Below are 17,312 nucleotides of genomic sequence, written 5' to 3' on the forward strand. Positions count from 1 at the left end.
CATCTTTAACTCTGCCACATCCAGCTCTGACTCCTGCCTTTTTGTCAGTGCCACTTTCTCCAACCTATATAACATAGCTGGTCTCACTACTGTCTTGTAGACTTTCCCTTTCACTCTTACTGGTACCCGTCTGTCACAAATCACTCCTGACACTCTTCTCCACCCATTCCACCCTGCCTGTACTCTCTTCTTCACCTCTCTTACATATTCACCATTACTCTGAACTGTTGATCCCAAGTACTTAAACTCGTCCACCTTTACCAACTCTACTCCCTGCATCCTCACCATTCCTCTACCCTCCCTCTCATTTACACACATATATTCTGTCTTAGCCCTGCTGACCTTCATTCCTCTGCTCTCTAGAGCATATCTCCACCTCTCCAGAGTCTCCTCAACCTGATTCCTACTCTCACTACAGATCACAATGTCATCTGCAAACATCATAGTCCACGGGGCCTCCTGTCTGATCTCATCTGTCAACCTGTCCATCACCACTGCAAATAAGAAAGGACTCAGAGCTGATCCTTGATGTAATCCCACCTCCACCTTAAACGGATCTGTCACTCCCACTGCAGTCCTCACCACTGTCATACTACCCTCGTACATATCCTGAACCACTCTTACATACTTCTCTGCCACTCCCGACTGCAGAAAACTAAATCAACTCAGAGAATTCCCTAACCATCCTATTCCAGTGCAGATGGATTATTCTTTATGCTGACTACACCAAATACCCCTGAAAGGCACACAAAAGAGAAGCACAATGTACCAGCATAAGGACTTACTCTCTGTGTCTACCAGATGTACTGTAGCCAGAGCTATGCTCATCCCATAGTGTATGTATCATGGAATAGTTTTAATATATGTTTTACACAGCGAGCTTGACAGGCATACTAATGTCTACAACACAGTGGTTAAATATGCTTCCTGATCTGTAATGGACTCCCTGTCCATTATTGTACTTACCAGACTTAAGTGACTTTCCTTATTAAATATTTTAGCTGACCTCCAAATTGTATTTTCTTTTTCTTCCTTTAAACTATGCTCCCTCACTCTTTCTTATAGGTCTCTTTATTTGATACAAACTCACATACTGTCTTATATCCTCAGAACAATTCTTGATGCAGGTACCCCTCTCCCTCAGTAAATGTGATAAAAGAGAACTTTCCACTTTCCGATCAGTTCTGTGGAATATTTTCCCCTTCTCCATCTGTTGGTTCACAACACCAGTTTAAAAGGGAGTTAAAAACACTCTTGCTCAGCATTAACTATTGTGAACACTGCAGACCACCACAACCTAAATCTAATTTAATAAGTCTCCCCTGCCTCTGTCCTGTCTTTCTCTGCAGGCCTGTGACTTATAAGCAGCTCACACTGTAATTCATTATGAACTAAGTAATGTGGATGAGGTTATGGAAGGCACTATCCTTCCATGATTAACTTCCTGCTACACATTTAAGGTACAATATTAAGTTGTGGGTGCTGTTTTTCTGACTTTGTTTAGGTACTTTTGTTAGAAAAACAATTTACTAGTCACTCAATAGTTGGTAATTAAATCAGTTAGTCAAACTTCTTGAGGTTTATACTGGAAAGTCTTTATATGGACATATACACACAGAATGTTTGTTACGCCCTAAAAATCATGTAAGTTTAGTAAAATGAGTTCTTCAGTTTGATGGAGAGGTAGTAAAAATGTAAAAGCTGACTGGACACATGTTTATGGATTGTGAGAAATTAAGTGTATGTTGGGAAGAGGTAAGTATGTTTTTTTAAGAGGTTATGTCTGTAATTGTTCTTTAACTAGATCAATAATACTAATGAATGTTCCACTTCCTGTATCTGTAAAAGCCAAACAACAAAAAATGTTTTGGAGCCTTTTGACAGTTGCTAGAAAAGTTATTATTAAAAAAGTGAAAATTTAACTCAGTTCCTATGTTCAAAGAATTTTTAAATTTAACAGTAATACATTTAGTGGTTATGATAGCCTTGAAAAGTTGCTATTGAAATACCAAGACTCTTAATGTGAGAAATTGTATAACAATTACCTTGATGAGTCAATATATTCCTAATGTTGTATAACAATATGAGATATTTCATTTCTTCCTTTCTTTGAATATATTGTCTTCTTCTTCTTTTTCTTTTGGGTGCTCCCATTAGGGGTCGCCACAGTGGGTCATCTGTTTCATTTCTTCCTGTCCTCTGCAGCTTGCTCTGCCACACCAACCACCTGCAGGTCCTCTATCACCACATCCATACACCTTGTCTTAAGCCTTCCTTTTTAACTCTTAACTGGCAGCTCCATCTTTAGCATCATTCTCCCAATATACCCAGCATCCCTCCTCAGCACATGTCCAAACCAATGCAGTCTCACCTCTCTGACTTTGTCTCCAAACCATCTAACCTGAGCTGACCCAATAATATACTAATTTCTAATCCTGTCCATCCTTGTCACATCCAATACAAATGTTAACATCTTTAACTCTGCCACCTCCAGCTCTGACTCCTGCTTTTTCATCTGTGCCACCGTCTCCAACCCATTCATGTAGCTGGTCTCACTTCTATCTTACTATTACCCATCTGTCACAAGTCACTCCAGACACTCTTCTCCACCCACTCCACCTTGCCTGCATTCTCTTCTTCACCTCTTTTTCACACTCACCATTACTCTGAACTGTTGATCCCAAATATTTAAACTCATCCACCTTTGCCAACTGTACTCCCTGCATCCCCAGCATTCCTCTGTCCTCCCTCTCATTCACACACATGTATTCTGTCTTAGTCCTGCTGACCTTTATACCTCTCCTCTCCAGAGCATATCTCCACCTCTCCCGGGTCTTCTCTACCTGTTACCTACTCTCACTACAAATCACAATGTCATCCACAAACATCATAGTCCATGGGGACTCCTGTCTAAGCTTGTCTTGTCAATCACCATTTCAAATAAGAAAGGGTTCAGAGCTGATCCTTGATTTAATTCCACCTCCACCTTGAATGCATCCATCACTCCTACCGCAGACCTCACCACTGTCACACTGCCCTCGTACATATCCTGTACCACTCTTACATACTTTTCTGCCACTCCCGACTTCCTCATACAATACCACAAGTCCTCTCTAGGCACACTATCATATGCTTTCTGTAAGTCTACAAAGACACAATGCAACTTCTTCTGACCTTCTCTATAATATGCGGACAACAATACAGATTTCTCTAAATATGTTAAATCAATAACATTTTCTTAAAAAGCAATTTACTCTTTTTCACTTGCAGCTTGATTGTGCTAAGTACATTCTTTTATACCCTCCTATCGAAGCCTTTCTTTCCTCTTGTCTTTTCTGAAAAAGGCAGTCAGCTCAGATATCAAGTATGAAAAATATCAACGAAAGAAGTCAACTGAAGCTAATTAATCATCACCCATAATGTTTCTTGGATTGCCAAACAAGCAAAGATACTGCAGTGAAAGCAACTAATGTTTCTTTTAAACCCTCAAAGTACTTTTTGGTTGTCTTGTTTAACTGTGTTCAGTTAATCCTGCTTAACATTAAAATATGCCATGCCAAGGACTGCTTTTCATAAGAACAGAGTGTCTGACTTGTATCAGAAGTTATTATCTTTTGTCTAGTTTTATGGAAAGTCCTGCAGATATTTTTTAATGATTAGATTTTGGCAGGGATATCAACACCAGCAAGACACTAACTAGTTTACACATTTCCATATTCGGAAAGAATACAACATTTTTATACAGTTTTAGATAAAATCCATTTTCCTAGCTTGTTCTAGGACAATGCAAGAATGGCATAGTTGTTAATATGCTGACTAACTGAGTTTTTGAGTGAAGAACACAATATATGAGTGAAGTCTGAAACTGGCACTTGCCTTGAGAAAGTGTGAGTATGCCATAGGTCATTAGAGTTTGTTATAGCATATTATTTTGTTTTGCCTAACAGTGAAAGAATTCAGCTTTAAAATAAATGTTCAGAGTATTTTCCTTTCAGTCAGTCCATGATAAGTTGAGAATATATTCAGAGTACAGTTCCGGAATTTCATAACAAAAACTTCTCCTTTTTTTCATCTTTGCATATCTGTAGTTGTTTTTATGGTCAGATTTGTCTATCTGTTTTGTTGTATATCTGAAAACATTTTTCTGCAAAGCAATCACTTTATTTTTATGAAGGAACTGTATTCACAAAGGTTATTTCACTACCCTATTAAGACTTCTTCTTCTTCATAAAGCACAAAACATAAGTACAAATCTGTAGAAAGTCTGTAGAATGTGCAAACATCAGCTTTCTTGTTCTTGAAGTAACTTTCTGCACTAAACTGACTGCAAAGGGGGTGGGATTTGACATAATGGTTAAGGTGTTTACCTTACAGACACAAGGTGCAGGGTTTGATTCTCACATGGGGTAATTGGCTAGACTTTAAATAGCCCACAAGGGTAGTTAGCCTAGTAGTAATCTATGAATCAAAGCTTTGCACCACATCATTGTTTTAAATGCACATTTTTTTAGTTTGTTAATTAATGATACACTACAGTAATCCTGGATTAAATTTTGACATGAAAGAGGCAATAGTTAAACATCTACTGAATGGTCACTTCTGCTGCATTAAGTTGTCCTGACAAATCAAGCTGTGTTATCAGTCGAGTGAAACACTTTGGAAAGCACTGCACTCATCATGCAAGTAATCTATTATATTTATAAATATGTGACATTATATCTTTGGTTATGCCTCACCCTAACCTACACAAGAGAACATTGTACATCAGTGAACCATTATTAGTTAATTTCAAGTTAATAATTAAATGAAATTTGCATAAATGTAGCTCAAACTGGCTTCATAGTTTACCTTCCATTTTACTGAACAAGTGCTAGCAAGCTCATAATTAAAACAGTTATATATATTTGATAACTTTGCATATTGTACTCAGTGCAGTATTCCTTACTGGCAAAATCCTCAAATGCAACATCATGCTAAAGAGTTCTTATCAGAGCAATGCACACAGACAGAAATATCTATGACAGTTACAGTAATGCATGTGACAGCATTCCTTTCCACAGAATTCTTCATCAGTTAGAAATGGGTGTTTTTCTGCTTCTTTATTCTTTTCTTGCAACATTCTGTGTGATAGTCATGTGATATGATTCTGACTTCTTTTTCAACTCATGCTGTTTCTCGCCACAATAAAACTGCTATAATTTGTGCTTCAGAGAGCATTCTGCCTGTTTACCAGTATTTGTGAAACATAATGGCATTAAGTTTATCCAAAAGTTTGATGTGATGATTGTATAAGGCTGTAGTAAAATGTGTTTGGCAAAATTCAACATCAAGGCAAAGCATATTACAAGGAACTTAAGAGTGCTGTATTGAAGTCTTTTTAACTGTTAGGAAATTGGGAAAGGACACAAAAACATGATTTATGAATTGTCCTTCAGTCTGTCCTCAAGTATAGAGCAGCTGAAGATTCAAACAGACAAAAAAAAAGTTTCAGTTAATATTAAAAAGCATTTTAAGTGGTTCCCTATTATATCAGCGAATGCTTAAAATAGCGAACGCTGTTTGATCGACCATTTTAAATCGAAACCACAAAATCCCGAATGCACGAAACAGTGATTTTTTTCTCAGGGAAAATAAATCACTGGGCTGTTTTCGGGACTTTGCCATTTCCTCCACTGTGGTGCGATCTTGGAATTGGTATAGTAAAGTAGGGTTGGTGTGGGGGGGCACAGCTCCTCACACTGGGAGGTGTGGGGGCAAAGCCCCCATTTTTTTTTTTTTATGGAGAGCAATTTTTTTTCCCTGGGAAAAAAAAATCTCTGTTCCGTGTGTTCAGCATTTTGCCTTTTCGATTTTTAAGGGTCGATTGTACAGCGTTCACTATTTTAAGCATTCACTGCTATAATATAGACCTTTTTAAGCAGGGGCAAGCCCCTTTGCATCCTCCATGTGGAGGGCTTCACCCCTCTAACAACCCCTTACCTAAATATGCAAACCTCACCACCACACAGCAGCAGGGAAAAGATAGCACACAATGAATCACTGCCCATATGCAAATAAGAAACACAGCAGCAGCAGTGATTTTTAATGGAGAAAAGTAATCTGAGGGGACCCATGCATGGGGTAAAGCATTTAGGAGTTGACTCTGTCTATTACTAGTACAGGAAGGACTCCTGGGGTAAATTGTTGGTTTTCCATCCATAGATCCATGTTTTACTTGTTTTATGTGAATGGGGAAATCTGTTGCAGAACAGTGATATCCTCTGTGAGGTATAGCTATCCCTCCAAACCATTCTGTTGATGTTACAGAAGAGGTTTAGATCCCTAAACTGAGTATTTCTGATGCCTTTTGATTTGTTAAAGTACAGTAAATCCATCAGTACTGGGTTGGAGGATGCCCTGTATGACAGACGTAGGTCACCTCTTAGCAGTCTGCTGGATACAGACCCTTGTGTGATAGCTGGAGGTTATCTAATTTAATTTTATCTAATTAATTTAATAGTTTATTATTTGCCTTATGAATTAATTAGTAATTTTATATCCTTGACATTGATTAAGCCATTAGATCTTCCCTTTTAGTCACAGTTTTCACAAACCCAGCCATTATTTTCTATTCATTTATCTTCCATTGCTTTCCTGTTTTTGAAAGCATATTTCCTCACATCTCCATCAAATCACACATTTTGAATACTATTGTTATTGGACAGGGTGGGGCCAATTTATTTAAAGTCTTATGTACTTGTTCATCTCAAGTTTTAAAACTTCAGACCTTTTGAGTTACAGAAAAAATATGAAGCTACCCCATCTAATTCATGTTAAAATATTTATTCAGTGAAATAGTTAAACTTTCAAAACTTCCTTTAATAGTCGTATTTTAATTACCTTTTTAAACTCTCATTTGTCAAGTAATTGAAAAACAGTTTCCTATTGTTCTATGCCAAGCCTCACTATTTTATTAAATATTCTCCTGAAAACAATAGCCATTCTGGGACTGACGTCTAAAAAAAAGCTAAATTAATTCTTACTGGTTAAATGACATGCAATTTAAACCTAATGCTGTTAGAATCACCTCAAATTCTTCATATGTTTTATATCAGTATTAAGATCACATAATAAAATATATGATATATTTTCTGATATATCAGGAGTAATTCATGTTGGGGTGTATTAAAATACATCCATGTTCTGAGGTTTGAAGCCAGTGACTGAGTCCCTTGCAAACTCGGATGTTTGGCAATGTCTATTTGGATGTTCAGTATACACACAATTCAGCATGTCTTATTACAGTTATAAAACTACCTGAGTATTTAAAGCAGATTTTTATTTGGTGGTGACTTATTTTTGTGTGTATATTGTACATATTAAGCCAGTCAGACTGTTCGTTTTCTGAAGCATTTCATTAACTACACACAAACACACACACACACACACACACACACACACACACATATATATATATATATATATATATATATATATATATATATATATGAGAGAGAGTTATATAACAACTGTATCACAACTGTTTACAACCAAGTAATGTATAACTGCTTGCTATAATAATGTTGCTTTGTCCATTATCCCAACAGTTAGAACTGTATTTAAATAATTTGGAAAATGATAAGTTGAATAATTATGCAAATGGAAAACATTCAGCTCACACTTTCATGTTTGTGCAACTCCCTTCAGAGTGAAGCATACAGTCAAAATGCTGCAGCTTAAATGATAGTATAGAATACAAAATATCAGTGAAAGCAATGCAAACTTTGACAAGTAACTAGCACTGGCTGTATGAATTCACAGCCCCCCCCAAAAGAAGAATATAAAAGCTAAGATGCATAATGGTGACTTTATCACATTCAGTGAAGTCAGACTTTGCCTGACTTGAACAATTGTGCTTTCATTGTATTCAAAGGGCAACAAAAGTCACATTGTCTGGATTTGTAATATATTTTGTAATATATATATATTTACACAGATGTTGCAGAGACATGTCATAGCACTTTTAGCTTATGCTTGACTTGTTTCATTTTTCTTCCTGCAGTTTTTGGATATCTGCCTGCCCCTCAGAATGTAAGAATCAGATCAATTAATCTCAATAGTTGGTTGCTGTGGGACCCAGTTTTCTACAATGGCAAAAATGTGACCTACACAGTTAATTATACCAGGCAAGTATGATTTCACTTTTGTATGTTGTAATTGTTTGCCACAAATGATAATATGACTGCTCCGTGTCAATGCTGAAAAAAACACACACATATTTAAATAATTTTGAGGTAATTTTGTATAGGATTTTCTGTCATTTATATAAGGATGGCAGCATTGTTCAAGAAAGCATAATAAAGATCAAAAGAGAAGAGAAAGGTGTGTTGTTTATGTCTCATACCCACCACACATACACCAATGGAGATGACAGATTCTATGTTAAAACTGACAATTCAAATGTAATTACCTTCATGCAGTTATCACATAGTCTGTTTTACTATTTTCAGATTTTCTCTTTGATTGTGATTTCATATATGTTATTTAGTCATCTCAGTTGATATTTTTTTTTATATGTTCTCTTACTTCACTTTTAAAATAAGGAATCGATACTTATGTAGAAATGGCTGTCCACAACTAGATTACCTCACAAATATGACAAGTTTCACTACAGAATGAAATTCCAACTCATTCAGACTACTAATAGCAAAGACTGGTTATACATTCCTAGGCTCAGTTGTCCTGTAATCAGGACTGGCAGGAGATATTTCACAGGTGAGTTGGAGAAGGCTCACAAAGGATTTTCAAACGACAGTGAGGAAACATTCACTCATTTTTCAGTATTCACTTTATCTTATTAAGGATTGCAAGGGAACTAGTACCTATCCCGTGTTTAGGAACCAAGAGAATTAAGACACATTACCTGCAGGTTAACTCAAATACCTTGTTACGCATAACCACAATACAACCTCATGTGCCAAAACACAGCTGGCATCCATTGTTACATCTTAATACCTCTCCTTTCTAGAATATCCTTCAAAATACCCTCAGACCTTACATTCTAGCTCCACATATATATATTTTTTCATTTCTGATGTCCAATTTTCATTGTGACACTCCCAACTATCTCCCTAACTTCTTACCTTCCTTTGCCTCAGACTTGCTCTGCCACTGTCACCAAATAATCCTACCAGCTACTACACCTTGAAGGCGTACTCCACCTTATCTAAAGAATTCCTTCCTCTACAGTATTCTTCTCTTCTCACATCCCTCTTAAATAACTATTTTACTTTTGTCCCTTTTTCTTGCTCAATAATCAAACTTCCTCATTCATGGTAAGATTTCCATTCTACTGATCAACGTTTCGTCCTTGTCTGTAGCTATGATAGGAACAGGTTTATCTTCTATTGCATAAGTAAGTCTGGCTATAACTTACGTATATTGTATCTACTATTGAATAGTTTTATATTGTTTCCTGTATAGCTTTGCCTGTTGTAATTGTAAGTTCTGTTTTAGCATCTTATACTGTAATATCTTTTACTTGCACTGGAGATTTTTTCCACCAGGCTTGCCTGGGATGCAGTGTGACACGGCTGCACTCTCTAGTTCTCTCTCATATTCAGGAAGATCATATAACATTGTAGAGGATTAAGATTCTGAGATGTTAATGAGGTGCTTCCTGTAGTCAAGGGTAGAGGGTTTGATTCTTTCCACCTCCACTGGTCTACTGTATAACTCTGAACAAGTCATTTGACCAGACAGTATGCTGAGGTTACCACCAAAAGGTAATTGTGTCTAGAGGGCTTACCCTCACAAAAGATGGGACTACCCTATATGGACAAAATATCTTGACTCAGCAACTGGTAACTTAGATGATGCCTTTCAAAAGGTATTAATTTGCGCCTGTTTTAAAGGAGATTTGTAGTACATGAGTTTGTATTGTGGATGTAGATTTCTACCTTTCTGCTCAAGGAGTGTGGATTTTGAATAGAAAATGTTTCACCCCTCTAGTGGCATTATTAGGAAAGGTAAATTGATATGCACCCAGACCTTTCAACTTCTTAGTGCAAGAAATCTAGACAAAGTAAAAATTATGGGAGCACAAATGCCCATGATCAGGATCAGATTTAGATATTGCTTTTGTAAACTTAGAAAGTTACTAGAATAATAGGTTTTGCATTAGAATGATAGGTTTTGCATTAACATACATTTTCTAAAGGAAATGAAACCTCAAACCAAATGTGTGTCATTATTTAGTGACTTCAGTCTTTTATGATTTTCAAGAAAAACTCACATTTTATGAGGAACAAACCAAAAATATGAGGCAAACATCTGGGTATTCTACAAAATTCTGTACAGCTGAGGGTTAATGAGCATATCTCAGACAAACTGATATATAAAGAGTCAGGTTATGTGGAAGTAGCTAATCTTAATGCCTGAAGTCTAAAAATTAAAATGTGCAGCCTGGATGCTTTCAGGTCTACAAAGGGATGTGGGATTTTGTACTGCCACTGATGCTTGGTTCTGAGAACCTAGCATGTATTCACCAGATTCCAGAAGCTAGTGCTTAGTATACATTACCATCTGGTGTAACTGGTGGATTGTCCATTTTCATTCATAAATTCTAACAGTTAGACAGCTCAGCCAACAGACTTGGGGGGGGGGGGGTATTTGGGGTTCAAGTATTTATTTAATTATTTATTTTAATATAGTTGTTTGTTAATCGGGAATATGGGTTGGTACAAATACTTTTTGCCCAGTTCCCATTCAACTTGAGAAGACAGTACACATGAAAGAGAAAACTTAAATATGAACAGTGACAATGCAAAATAATACAAATTCAATAAAAAGTAGGATGACACACTTACATAAATTTAAAAAGTGAGGGTGATATTTTAGAGTATGATTAAAGATCCATAGGAATTATAAGTATTAATTGAGATTGAGAAGGTAGAGTCTGGTATGAAGTGATATGAATTTAGTAATTTTGTTAAGCAGAACATAGGTAGGAGTTGAGATGAAAGGGAAAGTAAGGTAGGAAATTGGTCAATATTTATAGTGTTTACAAACAAGATGTACAAAAGCTAATGGTTATAGTTTGATTAGACTGAATTAGTATGCAATAAATCCTGTGGCTGTAAGATGTGTATATTTATTCTGTAGTTGTAAATGCTCCTTTGGTTTCTCTTGAGGTAGTGCCTAAGGCTGTAATATCTGAAGGCAAGCTGTCCCACACAGAAGGGCTAGTTTGCTGATCAGTTTTTCACAGGAGGACAGTATAAATAGTGGTCTGTACAGCTACAATGAAGACCGACTACTAAGGGTATAAGATGGGCTCCAGAACATTTAATTTATCAGAAAGAGGTAGACTGAAACCATCATTAAGTAGTCTATAGGCAGATGTGTTTAGTACATACAGTAAGGTGTCCTCCCTGAGATGGTAAACCATTTACCCACTTAACTGTAGGATAACAATGCTCAAAGTAATTGGACAAATTGATGATTTGTGGAATTTTACTCTGTGTAGTATGGCGACCCCTAACCAGAAAAAGCCGAAAGAAGAAGAAGAAGAAGTTTGTAGCATGGCAATATTATGACCAGCTAAAGAAGAGAAGACAGGCAGAGCTTATTCATTTCTTGGCATGAATGCATTAATAACAGTGGCTTTTCTGGGATTTTGTGGTAGCAGGTCTGAAATGCTGTAGGCTTTCTGTATTTGCCATAAGATCTTTGAGGTAGTTATCACTGTATGAGTCTGGATTGAGAACATCCCATCTAGTAGAACACTGTTTAGTGAACTGTAAGGTGGTACCTTCACTATCATTAATAAGTGGTGGACAGTGGTGGGTCGTGCCATCCGATTGCCAGACTGCAGCCCTCCTAGCAAAAAATTCACATTTGTATTTGAAAAAAAAAATAAAACGTGTAAAATATTTTGTTTGTTGAGTCCGACCGACTCGCAAAGTCTCGGAACTGGAATTGCATATGCTCATCGAGTTCTGTTTTTTTTTAAATTAATTTATTTATTTAATTTAGTGAACAACCATTTCTGTCAGTCTCTAGACTGCTTTACAGGCAGTCTAGATATGAGAGAAGGCATCAGTGTGATGCCCAGACATCTATGCGGTTTTTAATCGCACAGTAAGTAGAAGGGGGTTCGGACTGCCACGTCCGCAGTCACGTATGGTGACATGAACGGCTGGATTGCTACAAAAAGGAGAGCGAGAAACAATCAGTAGTAGCCTGTAGCACACTAACTAAGCACAGTACTTGTGCTACTTTTACAGAGTCGGACTATTGTTGGTGAAACTAAGGTTAGATAGTTTCAAAGAAAATTCCCTTTTCTTTGTTTTTTTTTTTTGGCTTACTTCTGCCCTTTGCCTTGGTGGCTTGCTTACGAGCAGCTCAGAGTCACAGAGAGAGAGAGAGGATGAAAGAATACGCTCAAGATGGACACAATCCCTACAAGTGAAGTAAAAAAAAGTTATTAAACTGAGGTAGGTGCCAGACTCTGTACAGAACAGATGTCAATGTAAATAACGCAGCAGTGAAAAATGAAATCTGCACTGTGTCTAGATAGATGATATCAGACTCGGTCTATAAATAAATATTGTATTGCCGTGGTCAGAAATTCACACAGATAAAGTGCTTATGTTCAAAACTCTCCCTATATGGTAGAGTGAGTGAGTGAGCATGTGTGTGTCTGAGAGATGAACTTGAGTCATTTACCAAAATGATTCCTGCTTTATACTATTTTTTGACAGGCTAGGGCCCATCTCTAGATATGTTGAGTGTTATGTATGGACGGATGGATGGATTCAGAACTGCTGCTAGACAACCTGGCAACCTTATATACTCCCTAAACTGCTGCCCCCTTGACTCAAAGTTGATGAGCAAAAAGTAAAGAAAGAAAAAGAAAGAAAGGCCAAATTCAAAATCTAAAAAAGCTCTTCTGTTCATCTGTACTGAGCAGCTTGCTGCAGTTAAACTGCCACACAATGCACACTTCAGCATTTCAGAAATGACTGCAAATACACTGTTGGTATTCAGGTATGAAGCCACATTATCTTCATTGCTTCATAAGGCAATGCCAGTACTATATTTCTGCACTACTGGCACCTGACAATCGCACTGCCTAACCATTTCCAACGGGGTAGCTGCCCCCTTACCCACCCCCTAGTTACAGCTCTGTAAAGATGGATGGATATTTGTACTGATGAATAAATAGATAAATGGGTAAACAGACAGATAACTAAACAGACAGATAAAGTATGGTTGCATACATGATATAATCAGTCCATTATGCCTTGCACATTTTACTATTTACACATTCTTTTCACTATGTTGCATACCCTTCTAACACTGTTTCTCTCTCTGTCCCTCTTTCTCTCAACCTATCTCTCTATGAAATATGTACTTTTTCCATGCATTTAGTAAGTTACTGTCCAAATCCCATTTTCACTAAAAAAGCATACTTGTATCTGATGATGTGGAGAACACATCTCACTAAATATTAATTAAAGCATATTTGCTTAAGTAGGCTTCAAAGATTTTCAGTTATGTCCTTAATGAACTGCCATACTAGGATGCTGTAGTTAAAGTCTTAAACTCCATTCTTCGCAAGAAACATTTGGATCTTTGACAGCAGTCTGGACATCCATGACAGACTTCATTTTAAATATGGCTTAAACTCTTCATCAAAAACAATAAGACAAGTCTATACACTTTTTGTGGACATAGTGCTAGAAAATTCCACCAGTCCAGAGCTGTCAGCTTTCAAAGTCACTGACTGTAATCATGATTATTATATTATTTCTTAAGCTCAATGAAGTATGTCCCTGGGTCTGGCAAACGTCTCCCAATCTGCACTGTGAACCATAGTCCCTAAAGACATGAATGTTTACAAACAAGATGTACAAAAGCTAATGGTTATAGTTTGATTAGACTGAATTAGTATGCAATAAATCGTGTGGCTGTAAGATGTGTATATTTATTCTGTAGTTGTAAATGCTCCTTTGGTTTCTCTTGAAGTAGTGCCTTAGGCTGTAATATCTGAAGGCAAGCTGTCCCACACAGAAGGGCTAGTTTGCTGATCAGTTTTTCACAGGAGGACAGTATAAATAGTGGTCTGTACAGCTACAATGAAGACCGACTACTAAGGGTATAAGATGGGCTCCAGAACATTTAATTTATCAGAAAGAGGTAGACTGAAACCATCATTAAGTAGTCTATAGGCAGATGTGTTTAGTACATACAGTAAGGTGTCCTCCCTGAGATGGTAAACCATTTACCCACTGAATTGTAGGATAACAATGCTCAAAGTAATTGGACAAATTGATGAATTGTGAAAGTTTACTCTGTGTAGTGTGGCGACCCCTAACCGGGAAAAGCCAAAAGAAGAAGAAGAAGAAGAAGTTTGTAGCATGGCAATATTATGATCAGCTAAACAAGAGAAGACAGGCAGAGCTTATTCATTTCTTGGAATTAATGCATTAATAACAGTGGCTTTTCTGGGATTTTGTGGTAGCAGGTATGAAATGCTGTAGGCTTTCTATATTTGCCATAAGACCTTTGAGGTAGTTATCTCTGTATGAGTCTGGGTTGCGAACATCCCATCTAGTAGAACACTGTTTAGTGAACTGTAAGGTGGTACCTTCACTATCATTAATAAGTGGTGGACAGTGGTGGGTCGTGCCATCCGATTGCCAGACTGCAGCCCTCCCAGCAAAAAATTCACATTTGTATTTGAAAAAAAAAAATAAAACGTGTAAAATATTTTGTTTGTTGAGTCCGACCGACTCGCAAAGTCTCAGAACTCGAATTGCACATGCTCATCGAGTTCTGTTTTTTTTAAATTAATTTATTTATTTAATTTAGCGAACAACCATTTCTGTCAGTCTCTAGACTGCTTTACAGGCAGTCTAGATATCAGAGAAGGCATCAGTGTGATGCCCAGACATCTATGCGGTTTTTAATCGCACAGTAAGTAGAAGGGGGTTCGGACTGCCACGTCCGCAGTCACGTATGGTGACATGAACGGCTGGATTGCTACAAAAAGGAGAGCGAGAAACAATCAGTAGTAGCCTGTAGCACACTAACTAAGCACAGTACTTGTGCTACTTTTACAGAGTCGGACTATTGTTGGTGAAACTAAGGTTAGATAGTTTCAAAGAAAATTCCCTTTTCTTTGTTTTTTTTTTTTTGGCTTACTTCTGCCCTTTGCCTTGGTGGCTTGCTTACGAGCAGCTCAGAGTCACAGAGAGAGAGAGAGGATGAAAGAATACGCTCAAGATGGACACAATCCCTACAAGTGAAGTAAAAAAGAGTTATTAAACTGAGGTAGGTGCCGGACTCTGTACAGAACAGATGTCAATGTAAATTTTTTTTTGCAGTACTCGAACGCAGCAGTGAAAAATGAAATCTGTACTGTGTCTAGATAGATTATATCAGACTCGGTCTATAAATAAATATTGTATTGCCGTGGTCAGAAATTCACACAGATAAAGTGCTTATGTTCAAAACTCTCCCTATATGGTAGAGTGAGTGAGTGAGCATGTGTGTGTCTGAGAGATGAACTTGAGTCATTTACCAAAATGATTCCTGCTTTATACTATTTTTTGACAGGCTAGGGCCCATCTCTAGATATGTTGAGTGTTATGTATGGACGGATGGATGGATTCAGAACTGCTGCTAGACAACCTGGCAACCTTATATACTCCCTAAACTGCTGCCCCCTTGACTCAAAGTTGATGAGCAAAAAGTAAAGAAAGAAAAAGAAAGAAAGGCCAAATTCAAAATCTAAAAATGCTCTTCTGTTCATCTGTATTGAGCAGCTTGCTGCAGTTAAACTGCCACACAATGCGCACTTCAGCATTTCAGAAATGACTGCAAATACACTGTTGGTATTCAGGTATGAAGCCACATTATCTTCATGGCTTCATAAGGCAATGCCAGTACTATATTTCTGCACTACTGGCACCTGACAATCGCACTGCCTAACCATTTCCAACGGGGTAGCTGCCCCCTTACCCACCCCCTAGTTACAGCTCTGTAAAGATGGATGGATATTTGTACTGATGAATAAATAGATAAATGGGTAAACAGACAGATAAATAAACAGACAGATAAAGTATGGTTGCATATATGATATAATCAGTCCATTATGCCTTGCACATGTTTTACTATTTACACATTCTTTTCACTATGTTGCATACCCTTCTAACACTGTTTCTCTCTCTGTCCCTCTTTCTCTCAACCTATCTCTCTATGAAATATGTACTTTTTCCATGCATTTAGTAAGTTACTGTCCAAATCCCATTTTCACTAAAAAAGCATACATTTTACTATTTACACATTCTTTTCACTATGTTGCATACCCTTCTAACACTGTTTCTCTCTCTGTCCCTCTTTCTCTCTCTCTATCTATCTCTATGAAATATGTACTTTTTCCATGCATTTAGTAAGTTACTGTCCAAATCCCATTTTCACTAAAAAAAGCATACTTGTATCTGATGATGTGGAGAACACATCTCACTAAATATTAATTAAACCATATTAGATTAAGTAGGCTTCAAAGATTTTCAGTTATGTCCTTAATGAACTGCCATACTAGGATGCTGTAGTTAAAGTCTTAAACTCCATTCTTCGCAACAAACATTTGGATCTTTGACAGCAGTCTGGACATCCATGACAGACTTCATTTTAAATATGGCTTATACTCTTCATCAAAAACAATAAGACAAGTCTATACACTTTTTGTGGACATAGTGCTAGAAAATTCCACCAGTCCAGAGCTGTCAGCTTTCAAAGTCACTGACTGTAATCATGATTATTATATTATTTCTTAAGCTCAATGAAGTATGTCCCTGGGTCTGGCAAACGTCTCTCAATCTGCACTGTGAACCATAGTCCCTAAAGACATGAATAAGGATATAAATACCTTCTGTGCCCCCGGGTCTGCAAACGTCTCTCAATCTACACCGTGAACCATAGTCCCTAAAGACATGAATAAGGATATGAATACCTTCTGTGCCCCTGGGTCTGCAAACGTCTCTCAATCTGCACTGTGAACCATAGTCCCTAAAGATATGAATAAGGATATAAATACCTTCTGTGCCCCTGGGTCTGCAAACGTCTATCAATCTACACCGTGAACCGTAGTCCCTAAAGATATGAATAAGGATATGAATACCTTCTGTGCCCCTGGGTCTGGCACACGTCTCTCAATCTACACTGTGAACCATAGTCCCTAAAGATATGAATAAGGATATAAATACCTTCTGTGCCCCTGGGTCTGGCAAACGTCTATCAATCTACACTGTGAACCATAGTCC

General features: G+C 37.3%; 1 protein-coding gene across 1 annotated transcript in view; it reads left to right on the forward strand.

The window, feature by feature from the left end:
• The window catches only part of LOC122803462 (interleukin-10 receptor subunit beta-like), a 1,132,032-nt gene that overhangs the window by 891,932 nt on the left and 222,788 nt on the right, over positions 1-17,312 (forward strand). Inside the window, exon 2 of the mRNA XM_044073080.1 lies at positions 8,042-8,165. Coding sequence (XP_043929015.1) covers positions 8,042-8,165 — 124 coding nt within the window. The remainder of the gene's footprint in view (positions 1-8,041; positions 8,166-17,312) is intronic.

This window comes from Protopterus annectens, chromosome 5.part1 (assembly GCF_019279795.1).
Source record: "Protopterus annectens isolate FY-2018-M chromosome 5.part1, PAN1.0, whole genome shotgun sequence".
Taxonomy (NCBI): Eukaryota; Metazoa; Chordata; order Ceratodontiformes; family Protopteridae; genus Protopterus; species Protopterus annectens.